At 34.9% G+C, this 16,850-nt stretch overlaps 9 protein-coding genes and 5 pseudogenes across 14 annotated transcripts, besides 1 other annotated feature; 5 read left to right on the top strand and 9 right to left on the bottom strand.

The window, feature by feature from the left end:
* Positions 1-12,583: part of a mobile genetic element that runs on past the window's edge.
* Positions 10-483, top strand: TVAGG3_1091870 (uncharacterized protein; the record flags this gene model as incomplete). The annotated part of the gene is made up of 1 exon (XM_051257044.1): positions 10-483. One exon carries the CDS (start codon positions 10-12, stop codon positions 481-483), a length of 474 nt encoding a protein of 157 aa, XP_051075731.1.
* Positions 771-1,226, bottom strand: TVAGG3_1091860 (uncharacterized protein; the record flags this gene model as incomplete). Its single annotated transcript, XM_051257043.1, has 1 exon — positions 771-1,226. One exon carries the CDS (start codon positions 1,224-1,226, stop codon positions 771-773), a length of 456 nt encoding a protein of 151 aa, XP_051075730.1.
* TVAGG3_1091850 (organellar and viral DNA polymerase type B) lies at positions 1,307-2,149 on the bottom strand (the record flags this gene model as incomplete). The annotated part of the gene is made up of 1 exon (XM_051257042.1): positions 1,307-2,149. One exon carries the CDS (start codon positions 2,147-2,149, stop codon positions 1,307-1,309), a length of 843 nt encoding a protein of 280 aa, XP_051075729.1.
* TVAGG3_1091840 (uncharacterized protein) lies at positions 2,323-2,619 on the bottom strand (the record flags this gene model as incomplete). The annotated part of the gene is made up of 1 exon (XM_051257041.1): positions 2,323-2,619. The coding sequence occupies one exon, from the start codon at positions 2,617-2,619 to the stop codon at positions 2,323-2,325; it is 297 nt and encodes a 98-aa protein (XP_051075728.1).
* On the bottom strand, positions 3,733-4,355 carry TVAGG3_1091830 (annotated as a pseudogene). Its single transcript has one exon. A coding segment is annotated over exon 1 (623 nt).
* Positions 4,375-5,961, bottom strand: TVAGG3_1091820 (keratin-associated protein family; the record flags this gene model as incomplete). The annotated part of the gene is made up of 1 exon (XM_051257040.1): positions 4,375-5,961. The coding sequence occupies one exon, from the start codon at positions 5,959-5,961 to the stop codon at positions 4,375-4,377; it is 1,587 nt and encodes a 528-aa protein (XP_051075727.1).
* On the bottom strand, positions 6,230-7,170 carry TVAGG3_1091810 (annotated as a pseudogene). The gene has a single exon. A coding segment is annotated over exon 1 (941 nt).
* TVAGG3_1091800 (uncharacterized protein) lies at positions 7,297-8,073 on the top strand (the record flags this gene model as incomplete). The annotated part of the gene is made up of 1 exon (XM_051257039.1): positions 7,297-8,073. The coding sequence occupies one exon, from the start codon at positions 7,297-7,299 to the stop codon at positions 8,071-8,073; it is 777 nt and encodes a 258-aa protein (XP_051075726.1).
* TVAGG3_1091790 (uncharacterized protein) lies at positions 8,328-8,942 on the bottom strand (the record flags this gene model as incomplete). Its single annotated transcript, XM_051257038.1, has 1 exon — positions 8,328-8,942. One exon carries the CDS (start codon positions 8,940-8,942, stop codon positions 8,328-8,330), a length of 615 nt encoding a protein of 204 aa, XP_051075725.1.
* TVAGG3_1091780 lies at positions 9,556-10,119 on the bottom strand (annotated as a pseudogene). Its single transcript has one exon. A coding segment is annotated over exon 1 (564 nt).
* Positions 11,375-11,901, top strand: TVAGG3_1091770 (annotated as a pseudogene). Its single transcript has one exon. A coding segment is annotated over exon 1 (527 nt).
* On the top strand, positions 12,082-12,402 carry TVAGG3_1091760 (uncharacterized protein; the record flags this gene model as incomplete). Its single annotated transcript, XM_001293278.1, has 1 exon — positions 12,082-12,402. The coding sequence occupies one exon, from the start codon at positions 12,082-12,084 to the stop codon at positions 12,400-12,402; it is 321 nt and encodes a 106-aa protein (XP_001293279.1).
* Positions 12,584-14,809: 2,226 nt separating the features above from the next.
* On the bottom strand, positions 14,810-15,062 carry TVAGG3_1091740 (annotated as a pseudogene). The gene has a single exon. A coding segment is annotated over exon 1 (253 nt).
* Positions 15,063-15,935: 873 nt separating this feature from the next.
* On the top strand, positions 15,936-16,520 carry TVAGG3_1091730 (uncharacterized protein; the record flags this gene model as incomplete). The annotated part of the gene is made up of 1 exon (XM_001288854.2): positions 15,936-16,520. The coding sequence occupies one exon, from the start codon at positions 15,936-15,938 to the stop codon at positions 16,518-16,520; it is 585 nt and encodes a 194-aa protein (XP_001288855.2).
* Positions 16,521-16,850: the final 330 nt, after the last annotated feature.

The raw sequence follows: 16,850 nt of genomic DNA, 5'->3' as shown, positions 1-16,850 counted from the left end.
TTTATTTTAATGAAACACATGCAAGATTGCAAGTTCTTTTCATACAATGCTCTCGCTACTGCCATCAAGAATGAGTTCAATAATGCTTCAAATGTTAATGTTATCTTTAACAAGAAGTTTGTGAAAGAATCTAAGTTTGGTCAGTATGTCAGACCATTAGCTATCGTCATTGATCGCAAACGTTATACTTCACAAGAGTTAGCAGTAGTTTTGAAACAAAAGAGTTTCTTCGTGAATGTCAAAGATACTCATTATACTGTTATAAAGAACTCTAATATTGACTTCTTCAGTATTGCTTTAAATCTTTCCGAACAGAAAGAATATAAGAAGGGTGAAACATCTGTGAAATATTATCCTTCATCTCTGAAGACAATAACGAGCAAAGATGTTATACAGAAATTCTTACCAAAGGTTGAAGAAGCTTCTATTGACATTGACGAAGGAAGTGAAATGGTTGAAGAAATAGACCCTGAAGCTATTTAAGCAAAAATATATTTTTGGTTAGTCTTCATATGGATATTTTACAACAATTCCCCAATGTATAAACTTTTCATACGCTTTTTCATAAGCTTTATATACCTTCAGAAATTTTGCATAATCTTTAGAAGCATTTAGATATTGTTTAAATGCTTTGTATGTTTTCATAAATTTTGCATAATCTTTTACATGCTGTTCGTTCTCCTCTTCTGTCATGAGTTCCGAATATTCTAAATTCATGTTCTTTCATATGAGATAAAATTTTATAAAAAAAATAAAATTAGCTTAGATTTTCATTCTTCCTCTTTGAAGTTATCAAAATATTCTGTTATTTTTTCCTTCAGTAATGGTAAGTCTTCTTTGAATGTAAGTATTGTGCAACCTTTGATGTCATAGTGTGTTTGAGGAAGAGTATTTTTGACAATTTCCTTTATTTGCTCATTCGGTGTCATTGAAATCGGTAAGTTTTCACGATAGAACCAGTTTCTGTCAGATTTATATATTTTAGCTAAGTCATAAAAGCTCTTGTTGTTTCTTCTGACTAAATGCAACATAACCATATCTCTGTCTTCTTCTTTCTCCAACTCTTCAGTATATATCATATACTTATAACTCTTTTCCTTTCCTTTTTGTACTGAACGCGGTATTCTTTTCTGTATGCTTTTGTCTTTGGATTCAATGACTTCATCTTTTGCTTGAAGTTTCTTTTCCATCTCTCCACGTTCTGCTTTATATAGTTCATCTAACATCATGAAAATATAACAAGCATAACGAGGTGAAGTCCACATTGCTACAGCGTTTACTAAAAGTCTATGAACATAATAACCTTTCAAACCAGGAGCCAAATTCTTGTGAAGACATCAGATAGAAGGAAATCGTCAGCAGTTGGATAGGTTTTATTAAGAAATGTCAACATATCCATTTTATCTTCTGCTGGCTTTTCTGCTTCTTTCTTTAAGTCTGCATAGTCGTTTAGCATACGTTCTATCTCTTTGACGGAGTAGTTATATTTCCTTATTGCTGCTTTACATTTAGAACATTGCGGATTCATTTTTGCGTTATACATTGAAATAAAGCCAGCTAGAACAACTAAGGCGTCAATGGTTTTCTTTAAATCTGAAGCAGTTGGTTTTATCTGTTCATGCCATACCTTACCTCTTCTGTCTTTATCTCTTATCTGCCACACACATTTTGCAACTAATGAAACAAAGTTGTCGTATGTCTTAAACTCCCCCGATTTATATATGTCAGAGATGTTCTTATATACCATGTCGCAATCTTTGTCCATAACTTTATGGTTGCAATGAAAACCAAGGAATTCATAATTTACTTTACGTATGAATTTCTTAATTTCTACTGAGTCAGTTGCTTTGACTTCAATTTCGTCGAATTCAGGAATAGTTAGTTTTTGCTGCTGAATTTCAGGTAGTTTAGGCAAATGGTCGATGAGGTCCTCCATTTCATAAAGATACTGTTCATTTGTTTCATCTTTCGCACTACAGTCTAAATTATTTGTTAAAAGTTCTTGCTTAATTTTTTGTATTTCTGTTTCGAAAGTAAATGAAGAAGGAATAAAGCTTTTCATCTCTACCAACATTGACGTAGGATTCATGACTAACGAGTTTGGTGCTGTTGTTGTTTGAATTGTTGTTGTGCCGATTGTTGAAATCATATCTTTTATACAAAATAAAAAAATAAATAAAAATAAAACTAACTTTATTTTTTCTGTCTTAAGGAAATTCATGAAAATTCAAGAGGGTAGAAATGAGGGTAGAAATGAGGTTAGATCTAACCATCTACCCTAAACATTATTTTTGGTGAATTCAGCAAAAATAAATGGTTCATTTACTCACAATATTTTTGTACAAAACGACCCCAAACTTTTAACTTCATTTCTGCAGTTTCTAATGCTATCTTAGCGAGTTCATATTCTCTAAATTCTCTCTTTAAATCTTCTTGTTCCCATTGGTCTAGATCGTATGGAGAATCTCTATAACCATAACATATCTCACGTTCATGTTCTAATTGTTTTTCGCACATTTTTCTAACTTCTTCTTCAAACAAATGTTTAGCATTCTCTACTGTATCTTCGAGTTCTTCTTCATCTAATTTCTCATGAACTTTCTTGTCTATGGAGTCCATAATATCTTTGACATAAAATGCATACTTTACAGAGCACCATTCAGCAACAAAATGAACGAGGTCAGGATGTATGTAAATACCTTTGAATTCATTTATAACGCCCTTAGTAAGCTCATAAAATGCTTGTTTTGAGGTTGAGCCACTTTTGGCTCGACCGTATTCTTTCAACTAAAACTCAAGAATTTCCTGCATTTTAGTACTATTGAGAAATCTGTTTAAATGGTTTAACCTTCCCGCTTCTCTTGCCATCTTTGTTGCATTAATGTAACCATCCTTGTCTCTACGTAAGACTTCAATACCATTATAAGTGCCTTTTGTGAATGTTTCGCCATTAGATTTTTTCGTGAATGTTTTTGCTTCGGCCGACATTTCTGTTCTTACATACAAAATAAAAAAATAAAAATAATTTTAAAACTAACTATATTTTTTCTATCTTAAGGAAATTCATGAGGGTAGAAAAGACCCAAAGGGTCTCGCCGCTTAGCGGCTGAGGGTAGAAATGAGGTTAGATCTAACCATCTACCCTAAACATTATTTTTGGTCATGGACTTCGTCCTCGCCGCTTTGCGTCTTTATGTTAAAATAAATGGTACCATTAATGATATCATGACTGTTCTCATTCATGTCTGATTTACATCTAATGAAAAAGTTTAGAAGAATTTTCTTATTCTTTCTGGCTTATTTTTGTCTTTCCAGTACTCCCGCTCTAATGGTCCCAGATGTGTTGGCTTTGACTTTCTCAAGTTCTTAGATGGTATAACATCTTCAACGCCTCCTTCATATCTTACTTTATAAGTGTCATCGTTTATGTTATAGCCAAGTATTTCAATAACCACTCCTCGCTTTGCTTCGTCAATGGTTTCAGCAAGTTTGCCATTACTACTTTCGACTAATTTATGTCGAGGGTAAAACGCAATAGAGTCGTCAGCAGCTTTTATAAGATATCCATTACCTTGCGTAGAGTCTACGATATAATAGTTTCTACTTAACCTTAAACGTTTCTTTGTCAACGGTTTGTCGTCAAGAACTACACGAACTTTTGTTCCAGGAATGAGGGTAAATTGTGTTGAATTTCTGATATTTTGTGTTTGACTTCGTTTCTTTTGTATATACTTTTCTTCTTGTTGTTGTGTCATTGAATTTGGTGTATGTCCTGTTGTAGAATGTGTTGAGGAATTATATACTTCGAGAAAGTGTTTCATTGTTTCTTCGGTAAAGTCTCGCTCTTGATTTAAATCTCTGAGCGTTCTTATGAAGCGGTTTATGATGCCGAGTATGTTATGGTTATGGTCTTCAGTAGTGTAGTGAGTTATGTTATGCTTAATGAGAAAATCTGTGATTTCATTGCTGAGGTATGCACTGTCTTGGTCTGATGTTAAAGTACTTGGGCTATGTTCTGCTACAAACTTTTGTAAAACTCTTAACACTTCACGAGTTCCTTTATTTTTCATTGGATATGCATATGCTTTGCGAGTGTTAACATTAATGAAGATGAGGAATGGTTTATGTCCTCCTTTTCTGCTTTGAATGAGAGTGTCAAATTGGTATGCGTCAGGAGTGTTGGAGTAAATTGGTAAAAAGTAGTCGTAAGGGTTTATTTTTGTTTGATGTACAACATTTTTGTCAAAGAACCTTTTCACTTCAGCTCTGTTAGTAAATCCCCAACTCTTTGCAGCTTCATTGAACTTCTTAAATGACCTCCATGGATGTTGTTCGAATACTTCTTTCAAGCTCATTTATGTAAAGTTAAAGATTTTAACCAACTCGTATCCAAGCGTGCATTGTTATATAAGGAGGCATATAATCTTTTCCATTACCTGCTGGGTCTGTAATGCCAGCATAAACATGTGTATGGTTTCCTGCAGTTCCACAGAAAATACCTGTGCTAACATCTTTGGGGTCATCTGTGATATCATATCTATTTATACCTTGCCTATCAGAACCTGCAGCAAGATTTGTATAACCTCTTTTTGTCATTGGATGCGAATGGTTTCCTTCCACAGATGTTGTTCCACTGAACTTATGCATATGTGAAGGAAGGTTTTCAATACCTATTTTCTTTGAACCTCCCATCTTCATTGACTGTGTATTAGTGTAGAATGGAAAACTGTCAACTATTTCATACCATCTACCACCAAATAAAGTGTTTGGATTTATTGGATTCATAGACGTATAAACAGCTCCTATAGGATATATTAAATCATATATGCTCATAACTCTATAAATATATTCTAAAGAACTTATGTCATTAAATACCATTTGGAATGTATCTCCCGGATGAAATGTTGCATTTGTTCCACTTTTATAATGTAATGTTAGCTCTATAGAATTATCCAAGAAAAATTCAAATGTTTCTGGTTGAATGCCTCTTACAAATTCAAATGGAGTTGCTGGTTCACCATTTATAAATTCTGTTGTGAATGTCATTGTGTCTGGTTTCGAAAATTTCTTTGTTAGTTCTGCATCCACATAAGTTTTGTCAGCTTTCTTATCTAACATTGCTGGTAGTTCATGTGTTTCAAAGTTTCTGACATGACCTTCAATGTTCATACATTTACTATTTAAGGAGTTAAGGGTATCTTTTACGCTTGTACTTGGATTCTCTAAAGGTGCGCTTGAACCAAGGGCATAGTTCAATATTATGTCATCTGCTCTAACAGTTGTGAAGGATTCATGTGTATGGTTTTTATCTGCTTTACTATTTAATGTAGCTTGAAGTTCATTTATATCGGAGATATTGTGTTTATGAGATTTCAAAACTTTGTTCGTTGCGTCAAGTTCATCTTTGTCAGCTTTACTTTTAATAGCATCTTCAAAAGTTATTTTTGCCTTAACTCTCAATGTAAATCTTGGTTCAACTAATACACCGTTAACAAAGAAGTATGAAGCATAAATTTCATTGTTATAACCAAATGCTTCTGGTGCTTTACCTGTGTCATACTGTACAGTACAGTGTATGTCATAACCTTTAGCACAAATGAATTTATATCTTCTTTCATTAACATCTTCAGTGCTTATTTGTTCATCCTGTGTTAAATATCCATGGTAGTCCGTTATAATCTGTTCGTCTGAACTTATATAATGAACATGGTTTTTATCTGCTTTTTCGGCTAATTTCTCTTCTATCTCATTTATTTCAAGTTCATGCCTACCACCACCTCCTTCAGAAGTATTTTTCTTCAGCTCTTGAAGAACATCCACTTCACCATCTTCGGTGTCAATAATGAGACTTTGTGTTAAAACCTTTCCTGTCTTAATGGATGTTTGTAAAACTTCTTCTTCACCGTGTTCGGGGTCATGGTCGTCATCATATCTTGTGAAATCAGAGATGTTGTCATACATTAAGCATATCTGTCTCAAAAGTTCTGCTATTTGAAACTGGAACGAAAGATATACAGAACTTTCATCATCTCCTAAAGTCAAGTCTGCTTTCTTAAGTATTTCTTGAATGTATGCAATGAGAACAGAGTACCTTGGAAAATATTCGAACAATATTTCATTAGCTGTTGGTTTTGGTGGTTCTTCTGGAGTTTCTGTTGTTTCAGTTCCTTCTGTAGGTTCTGTTGGAGTTTCTGCATCTCTTGACTTCAATGCTCTTGCTCTCAAAGACCTAAATGTTAGAGCACCAGGTTTTACAAAGGACTTTATAAATGCTTTAATAGCTCCTGGTAAGTTATTGTTAGCATTAAGTAAGTTCCTTATGCTTCCATCATGTACGTCCATAGCACTATGTAAAAAATCTATACTTTTCTTGTAGTCAGCAATAGACTGACTGTGATTTTTTAAAGATTTGTCAATACCTTTAAGCCAATCTTCATGCATGTCTGATACTGAGCCAAGAATATCATTTGCTTCCTTTAGTGTATTTTGTGCTTCTCGTAAAGTATCCAATCCCGTACGTGCATTGTTTGCTATACGTCTTACTGTATCTATTTGACTCCTTGTTTCTTGCATCCAACCAGATAAAGTTTTAATAGTATCCGAACCATTTGAAATGAAGTTCAAAGCATTTTTAACGTCATCTAAAACTTCTTCACCAAGTACTGCCCATATCTTTCCGATTTGGTATTGAAGAACTCCATATGAAGCAGCTGTTAAACCAGTATTTATAAGGTTCCATATCCATGATTTAGCAGTTTTTCCATTCTTTCCATCTTCACCATCCAAACCGTTTTCACCTTGAGGTCCTTGTATTCCTTGTATTCCTTGTGGTCCTTGAGGTCCGGTGTCACCCTTCTCTCCTTTCAGTTCATCTTTATGTTCGTTATAATATTCTAATGTCATAAGGTGTACATCATTACTGCTACCAGCAACGCCGAGAATTTGTTTCTCATTCATGACTAAATTCTTTAGGCATTTAATGTTGTCGTCAAATCGAAAGCTCTTTAACAATTCAATGAGAACATTTAATACTTTCACTAATGAGGCATCTACTGTAGAATTTATATATTGCACCGTTCCATCATTTATGATAGGAACTTTACTTATTGTAATGAATGGGTCATAAGTGTTAAAAGTATCGAAATCAATGACTTTTTTTAGTTTTTCCATCGTCAATGACTAAATCATTGCCTTCAATGGTTAAAGTTGAGTTTTCGTTTACTAGTTCATGTGCTCTTCTTGCTTCATTTGTTTCATACGCATATGCAGCAATAGTCATATTTTAATGAGAATAAAATGTTGTTCTATTTGCAAAGTACAGACCCAAACGAATACGGGACAGTAAAGCTACAAACAAACTTAGGACTTCAGAATGAAGCGCTTGCTTTCAGAGTTGTTGACTTCAATACTATCGCAACTTTTGTCATAACAGATGAAACAGATTTCATGGAGCTTGAAATAGATGGAAAGAAGCACGAAATAAGATTTCGCAATAATGTAGAATATAAGATGGAAACATTAGCTGGAGTGTTAAATGCTCTCATAAATACTACAATAAGCAAGGATAACGAAGAAAACTTAATGAATGTTAAACTTATTGCAGGAGTTTTGAAGTTCAGCAGCGAGAAAGAGTTTAAGATACCAAGAATGAGTCATAGAGTTCAATTGCTTCTGGGAGCATACCATATGACATTTCCTTTGAAAAGTGTTGACAAAAATATTGAGATGAAATCTGTTCCATATGTATGTTATGGTAATTGTTTATACATTGAGTCTAAAATAGCTAATGTCACAGGCATTTCAGGAGTTAATAGTAAAGGTTCAGTAGAATATAAGTCTTTCTGTTATGCAGTCAATTCAATGTTCATTCCAAGCGTTCCTGTCATAGCAACTCATTTAGGTAAATGGGTTCGCATTAGTCCTCATAATTTGAAAGACATGCAATTCAGACTTGTTGACTTTCAAGGAGAGCCTGTAGAACTGAAGGCACCAGTGCGAATGACTGTTGAAGTTGACTTTTTAGAAAATATTAAATGCAACAGCTTACAAGAGAACTCAGAGCTAAAAATATAAAGTATGAATGTTATGTATTAGGTCATGAACTTTGGTTGTTGCTGTTTAATGAAACAAATGAGTTAGTTATGTCAGTCAAGAGAACAGAAAAATATTGTGTTAGTGAAAATTGCACCAAGTCAATAAGATTAGGTTTGCATTATGAAGATGAGTTCGATACTGTTGAAGAAGTTTTGGATAGATATTACAAATTGCTAACTTGAAATTTTTTTGACTGACGGCGCAAAGCGCCAAGACCGAAGGTCCTGACTGCTTTAATTTACTAAAACATATTTCAAGCAAAGTTTATATTCTGTTGAAAGTTTTGTATACTCGTTCGAATATCTATACTTAAACTCAACTCCTGTAGTTCCTGGTGTTTCAATGATGCGGATGTTACCTATTTTCATGAATAGTGGAGTTTGACCACAGCATTCGATTTCAGGGTCGAGATAGTCAATGACACATTGTTTCCCTGTTATTCGTGATATAACATTTTCAAGGTCCTCCTTTGTTAGAATTATTTGGTTCTTGCTTATAAGATTTGTCAAAAGCTTCTTATCGTCTTTGAGTAAAATTGTTTGGTATAACTGAAGAAGGTAATGGTCTACGTTATCTGAAGGATTTGTTTGAACATTTGTGTAAGGGTTGTCGTTGGCTTCTCTTGAAAGAATTTGGTCCAGTGGTGGATACTCTAACTTAACATCTGATGTAGCGTTAGCGTTTGAAGCTGAGTTTAAATTCACCGACTTAAGTTCTGGTTCTGGTTCTTTCAAACACTCTGAACTATAGTTCTTTATGACAATATTGTTTGTCGTTCGTGAGTCAACATTTGATGTTGGTTCAATTGGAACATTAACGGCACCAGCTAAGATGGATTTGCTTCTCATTTCATATAGAATAAAAACCTTTTATATGTATGAAATGAACAATAACTCGACAAGGGTTTGAATGTAAAGCTAACGAATGAAAATATTGTTGAATTCACTGAGACAGGCGCTGTGTATAAAGATGTAGAACTACTGAACAAAAGAGCTAAGGGAAGAAGCAGGAACATGAACAAAGGGTGGAAGCCTATAAAAATTTATGTCAATGATGGCTCAGGAGGTTCAAACATAAAGTATGCAGAAAGTTATAGAGTTTATGCTCTCAAAGGTGAAAAGCCTTCATTTAAGAACAGCTATTCTAACGCATATCCTCAAAAGCTAACGGATGGGGAAGTGGATGATATGAATGACAGCAAAAATATTAACAGAAATGGCGACAGAGATGCATGGAATTTGTTTACCATCAGTCAATTGAAGGTTAAACTTTAAAACAATGTTGGTCGTTCCCATGGAATATTTTTGACTTTAATGTATTAGTCATGATATGAATCTCAAGGTATGAACGAGGAGAGATGAGAGACTTATATGCTTCCCAAATTTCTTCAAAAGGTAATGTTATACCTGACTGTTTCCAAATGAGTTCAATATCATAACGTGAGAAACCTTGAAAGATAACGAAGTCAGTTATGAGACGTTTTATGTTTAAAGCTAAAAACCTCCATGTTTGCATAAGTATTGCTACAGTTAAATGGTAATGTCTGACTTTAGTAATGATGTTAGCTAATGGTGAGTCTGGTTTTGACACTAAACCTTTTCCAGCGAAGTCGTCGCAAACGAGCAGAGTGTTTGAAGGATACTTTTTGAAGGGGTATTTTGAAAGTTTTGACAGAATGTAGTTTGTAAGTCGTTTCATATCGTAAACTCCTGAGTACTGACGTAAGTGGTGTTTGTCAATAATTCTTTCCATCTCCTCAGAAGTCTTTTGCATTCCTGACTGTATAAATTCAACGATGGCATAATATTTCCTCTTACGTCGAATGTAACGTTGAAGAAATTCAATGAGTTCACTGTCTGGAACTTTAACGACAGAGGCTTGAACTTTTGACATAAATGTTTTCGCTGTTGAGTCCATAGAGTCTGAAGTTGCTGATATAATGATTTGGTCATAATATGAGTCATTTCCTAAACGTTCTGTTATAAGAATATGACGAATGAGATTAAATGTCTTTCCTGACCCCATCTTTCCACAATAGAAATACACACCATTTGAACAGAACTCATAGTCCTTACTGAAAGGAAGAATGAGAGAAGAGTTAAGTTTGTCTGTTGTTTCATTCATGTCTTCATCTACATCATGTATTAAATGCTTCATTTTATCTCCATTAAAAATGCAAGTCAGAAATATTCAGAACATAGCACCGAGTCTAACTGACAAGAGTATAAAGATATACTATGAACACGTTATGATGAAACCTACCAAAATTCAAGAAAGTCAGTATACTTATGAATATCCAAGACACTGGGTAGAGTATGTAGGAGGTGAGAAAGCTATTGAAATCAGACAAGTTAGAAGTATTCCAGCAGGAAGAACAATATTATTGAAGAACTTTAATGTTTTGAGGTATAATGATGAAACAAAGAAGCAAGATAGTTTTCCTGTTGCTGTGTATGTGAACCTAGACACAGGAGATGACATGAAAGTTTTTAACACAAAGCTTCAAACGGTAGTGAGAGAACAACTGACTGCGGAAGGACATCCATTACCTTCAGAAGTTACCATAGCATATAATTTTGAAACAAACTCAATAGATTTTAAAGTCGTCTCTGCAAAGAAGTCAGGATTTACATTTAATGAAGCAGATGTATATTCGAATGAAAAATTCAAAGCTATTGCATGGTTAGATAATGACGATTGCTTTAAGAAAATATTTAAATACAGTGACTCAACGATGTCAATAGATGACCTTCGTGGAATGTTACCATCGACGTTTACAGTAGAAGGTTCAGCAGGATTGCTTACAAGATTGTCAATTGGTGGCATTTGGTCTCGTGAGAACATTGTTATAAAATCCAGTATAAGTGAATTTGCTGAAGAATCTATATTATGTCTTTCAAACTATATGTATTCGCCACCGAAGCATTATAGTATAACAAACTTTGTCAGTAAGTTTAACATAAGACTTGTCGAACCTTCTTCAATGAAAGATGTTGTGCTACCCAAAGACGGAAAGGATGGACTCATTATTGAGATGATTTTAATAGCATATTAAATGAGCTTGTTCTTGAAGGTCATTCATGATGAAATAACTGTTGTAGAAGATGTTAGCAATTGTTCAGACATTTTGAAGCGTATAGATGATATAAGAAAGAAGTTAGATAGACCGCAAAGCGGTGAGGGCGAAGCCCGTGAGAACGCTTATGTTTCATTGACTTTCTCCAGTAACGAGAACTTTTATGAGATAATATTGAAGAGAGATGATTTTAATATGGGGTAAATGGTAGCTTGGGCAGCTTTAGGCGCAATGGAACAAAAGCATTAGCATTTGGAGCAAAAGCACTTGGAGCTTATGACGCAGTAAATAAAATGAGTGGAGGAAGGGTTTCGAAGACATTAGATGCAAATAAAGGGAAGATTGGAGGCTGGGTTGCAAAGAAGTTAAGATTAAATAAAATAGGGCTCATAAATAAAGCATCCAATTTGGTTGCGACTGAGTCAGAAAATGCTTTAGGAAAGGACGATGAGTTTGCAAAACACGCAAAAGACTTTAATGACCAGATGAAAGGTGAAACAATGCATTTAAATAGAGTCGATGGAACTAAAGAAAATGTTTCTTCTCCACCAGTAGTTCTTCCGTATGGGCCCTATGGAATGTATGGAAACCCTTACGAAAGACCAGTTGACCCATTAACTGGTGGAAGTAACCGGTATCATTACGGACGAAGAAGAAAGACAGTTAAGCTGGAGACAGACGTGAAGAAAGCAACTAAAAAGAAACCAAGAAAGAGAGTTATAAAGCAATGAATTCAACAGGGTGAAAAAACAGGTGAAAAAAGAGGTGAGATCTCACCACTTCACCTAAATTTATTTTTGTGCTATGTTTTCATACGTGTGAGGGTGGTGATATCATTAATTTTTAAGTTTATTTTTTATTTTATTTTTTATTTTATTTTTTATTTTATTTTTTATTTTATTTTTATATAAATGACGAAAACTATTGAGATAACAAACTACAACGGTCATGAGTTCAAGAATTTGTTCTTCGTTCCTCGTGAAAATACATTCTATCAGATACGAGGGAGAAAGGGTAAAGTTAGTTTGAGCGTTTACGACAACAAACATAATGGGAGATATATAAAAGCAATAGATACAAACGGTAAACGTGTTTCATTAGCTTTGTCAAAACTTACTAACATTTATTTTGACAGTGACTTTGACCTATATGAAGAAGAAAGTGAGTCAGAAGATTATGAGCTGTTATGTGAAGCACAGCAATGGGAGGAGTTGCAATACTTTTGTAAGTGAGAACGTTTATTTTTACATTAGTGAGGTGAAGTGGTTGGTGGCTTTGTAAATATTTAAGGTTAAGTTAGTGTTGTCATTTGTGTTGTAAAATATACGTTAACGGTTTTGTAAAGTGTCAAACCGTTATCTTGGGTAAGGTGGAACGCAGTGCCGCCGTACCCAAGATAGGGATACTAACTGAGATTACATTAAGGCACCGAAGCAAGAGTTCAACAGCAATGCTGCAATGATGCGCTACGCCATTATCTACTCATTTATTAGCGCATGGCAAGAATCAGTATCATTAAGAACGGTTCAAAATGCTGCTGCCGCCTGCGGTCTTTGCCCTTGTTCTGTAGAAGCTCTCAAACATAATAAGTATGTTCGTGAATTGACTCCTGCAGAAAAAGAATTGCAAGAGAAAAGAAATTACCGTAATCGAAATCGTTTTAACATCAATGGTGAAGAATTGACGACGATGGACATGATTTGCGCAATTTCTGACAATATTAAGAAGAATCCTGCAAATCACAGATTTTGCAGGAAGCCAGAACAAGACACCAAGGAACGTTTCTACTTTTGGATTACAAACTATCTTGATCCCAGCACTGAGTTGTTGACAAAACTCCCTAATATGCCAGGTTATAGTCCAAATGATTAGGAAAATTTTCCAATTTTCCAACAAAAATTTTCCAATTCTCCACCAAAAATTTTTTAATAAAATATTATTTTACGGCATTGCCCGTCACTTTTTTCGGTACAAGGCTAATATCACGGTATAACCCCCCTGAAAAGACTTTAAGTGGTCTCAAATTGAGCTTCTCAAATATAAGTTGGCCTATTCAAATAATAAAATTAAATAATATTTAAAATAATAAATAAAAGTGATTGAGGTCATAGCAAAACGGCTGTTTCAGTCATTAATTCTTAAAAATAAAAAGGGTAAAAACTAAATAAAATGGGTAAAATTCAATAGTGTCTGTGCTATCGTTCAATTTGAAGGTGTCTTTTGAAACCGCACGACACATTGAATTTTTGAATAGTGTATTATGGTTTGACAGACACCAGAACCATAAAGCTAAATAGGTTCGGGTCAGTATTTCCTTCCTTGAACTTTCCAATAGCTTCTTTATATCTGTCACTAAAGTCAAGAGTATCTGGGTAACCATAGTCTTCCTTAAGCATTTTTAAGAATTCTTGGTTTCCTTGTTCTCACTACTTTTTTATGTCCTTGCTCTGTTTGTGGTTGTTGTTGTGCAGGGTTTTGAACTGTTGGTTGCTGTGCAGTGTTTTGAACTGTTGGTTGCTGTGCAGTGTTTTGAACTGTTGGTTGTGGTGCTGGATTTTGAACTGTTGGTTGTGGTGCTGGATTTTGAACTGTTGGTTGTTGTGCTGGTTGTGGTTGTTGTTGTGTTGGTTTTGGTGCATGCCTGTGTCTGTGTCCATGTGACGATGTAAATGTTTTAGGTAGTCCTGGTGCAGGTGCTTCTCTTGGAGGGTTTGGTGGTATATAAGTTCCACCAGCTGGCACATATGTTCCATCTGCAGCGTAATGTCCTACCTGACTTTTCGTTTTTAAGAAAGCATTTACTAGGTCTGTTTTGGTCTGTTGTAACTCTTTTTCTTGACTTTCCACAACAGTTGCTCTAACGGCGTCATAGGCACTTTGAACTGCCTGTCTCGTTGCTGCATCTGTTATTTTCGTCATATTTTGTGCTACTTCTTTTAACTCTTTGTCGAAACCTTCAGACTTCAGTTTCTTTCCAGATGAGAAGTCGTTCACTTGTTTCACCTTACTATGAAGAGCTTCGAAGGCGTTCTTAAAGTCAGCATTTGTTAAAGCTTCATTTGAACTGTCTTCATCCGCTTGTATTTTTGTCCTTATTGACCCTATAAGTTGGGCTGCTTTGGCGTTGGCTTGGGCATCTAACCAGTCATTGTTAGCTTTTATATATTCTGCGCTTTTCATTGCCTTTTGCATGGCTGCGTCGTTATTTTTACTTTCTTGTGCTAAGTTTTCATACTGTACGGTTTGGTTTTGCAACTGTAAAGTTTTTCTGCCTTTACATTTGCTTCAACTTCTTTTTTATACTCATCGCTATCCATATATGTCTTCAGGGCTTTTTGTTTTATTTCTTCATCTTTCAGTACTTTATATTGAGTAGTATGGTTTTTCAAATTTACAACTCTTGTTCCATTTTTGCTACTTCTGCTGCTTTTTCTGACACTTTTTTCGCATATTCCTCTGTACTTAGTTCTTTCAGTTGTTCTTCTTTCTTCTTTTTCTCTACGTTTAACTCATTGAGTTTCTTTGTGTGTCTGTCATATTCTAGTTTCTTTTCGTTTTCACTTATTTGCTTCTGTATGTCTATGTTTGACTTTTTGACATCTGATATTTGATTTTTGAGTGAACTCAAATTCATTTGACTTTGAGGGTTATAGGCTGTTCCGTCTGCAGCTCCACCATAGCCTGCCATTTTCGCTAAAAGTGCCGCTCTTAAACCTCCACTCTGTGCACCAAAAACTCGGTTTAAAAGCATAGGATTGCTTGACATTTGTTGCAACATAGTGGGGTCATTCAGCATTTGTTGTTGCAACTGTTGTTGTGGTGTCAGTTTTACTATTGGATGTTTCAATGCTCTCTTCCTCTTACGTATATTCTTACGTAGCTTACGTGGCATTTTAAGTGAAGTTAAAAAGCGGTTTTTGACAGATGTTTATATGGCACTTTTTGTTCAGCACAAAAAACTACTCGGTCAAAGTGTTGTCAGTTTTGTAAAATAACCGTTCTATCCTGTTTTAAAAGGGAGAAAAGGCTTCTCAAAGTATACTTCCTTGGAACGCCTGTAACTTTTCCTGTAGCGATGATAGACCCTTACTTGTCCGGACAAAGTTATACTATTTTGAGTGCTCTACAAAAAAGTCAACGGCGACGACTCTCAAAAACCGTTGTGTAAAAAGTTTTACCGTTGGACAAAAAAGTATATATAGAAAACAAAAAACGTTTATAGTTCATTCAATATTTGAGATGGAACGGTTTTCCAACGGTAACTATTAAATAAAATAAAAAAATAGAGGGGGTTACCGTTGACGAAAACGGTTCATCTCAAACTTTTCTATGAGTGGTCCGAAAAAAACAGTTCATTTTTCATAATGTACGCGTCTCGAACAGTGAAGCCAATTCAATAGAATACTATCTCGAAAAAACAAGAAGCTGACACTGCTATTCAGTCTTTAATACAGAACCAAGCTCAGGAGAACTCAAAAGACTCCCAATTCAAATCGACATCCAATTCGAAGCAATTAAAACTTGACTCGAATGTTTTAAAACCACAGCCCGCACGAACAAATACAGCTCTAAGAATAGACCAAAGAATACCGAACAAAGAGTTGAGGTCAAGATTGAAATTACAATCGGATGAGTATTTTTCCCTTAACAACCAGGGAAATACTCCATATAACCGTATCTACACAAATACCGTTAAAGAAACAATAACGGCATACACAAAACTCTGTCAATTGGTCCCCAACCAGGACCAATTGACGGACATTATATGTTCCTACCTTCCATATTTGCTGAGTGTGTGGAAGGTAGGACATTGTTACAAGCTTGCTTACGTATGCCACCAAATCTCCGTCAACAATTTGCTCAAATTGTACATGAATTTAAAGCTTTTAACAACGGATACGATGAAGATGAAGTAGCAGATGAATTTGGGGAAGAAAAAACATTTTTCCCCTCATATAATACGCCTGCAACAGTATTTCCTACTAATGAATTTCACAACTATTGTGTCGTTCATTTAATTGTTGTGGATATGCCCACAGGTGAAGACATTCTCAGTGGTGACTTCATCGAAGTCTGTATCAATACAGAATTGGGAGAAGATGAGTTGCACAAATTCTCCAACGTCGAACATATATTCAAACCAGCACACCAACTCTTTATCGAAACTGAAATAACACTCACACAAAATATGTCCATCTCATTTAAATCCAAATCAGGACGTCCATACAGAATTTGGATGAACTACGTCCTCCTCCACTACGCCGACGATGACGAAGAAGAGGAAGAGGAGGAGGAGGAAGAAGAAGAGTCCTCCGAATTCACACCAGAAGACGAACAATTTTCCGAATAAAAACTTCATTTATACTAAACATCTTCGGGGCTAGAGGGCACGAAGTGCCTGGAAGCCCCACTACCTTTTTTTTTTTTTTTTTTCAAAAAGATATTAAATATCATTACCAATTCTATTCTAGTATGAAATTATAGAAAATATTAAGTTTATTTTATTCAGATTGGTCTGACATTCTCTCAAAAAGTTAATGAATGTTGGATTCTATATTCCTCTCTCAGACATCAACGAACTTAAAAAGAAGATTGAAGAACTTGAAATTGAAATAAAATGAGACCGAGAAACGTTTTTAGTTAAATTTAATCAAGATATTCGAAAACAAATTTACAAAAG

This window comes from Trichomonas vaginalis (genome assembly GCF_026262505.1).
Source record: "Trichomonas vaginalis G3 chromosome Unknown ctg_191, whole genome shotgun sequence".
NCBI lineage: Eukaryota > Parabasalia > Trichomonadida > Trichomonadidae > Trichomonas > Trichomonas vaginalis.
This window is presented reverse-complemented; position numbering and strand designations above follow the sequence as displayed.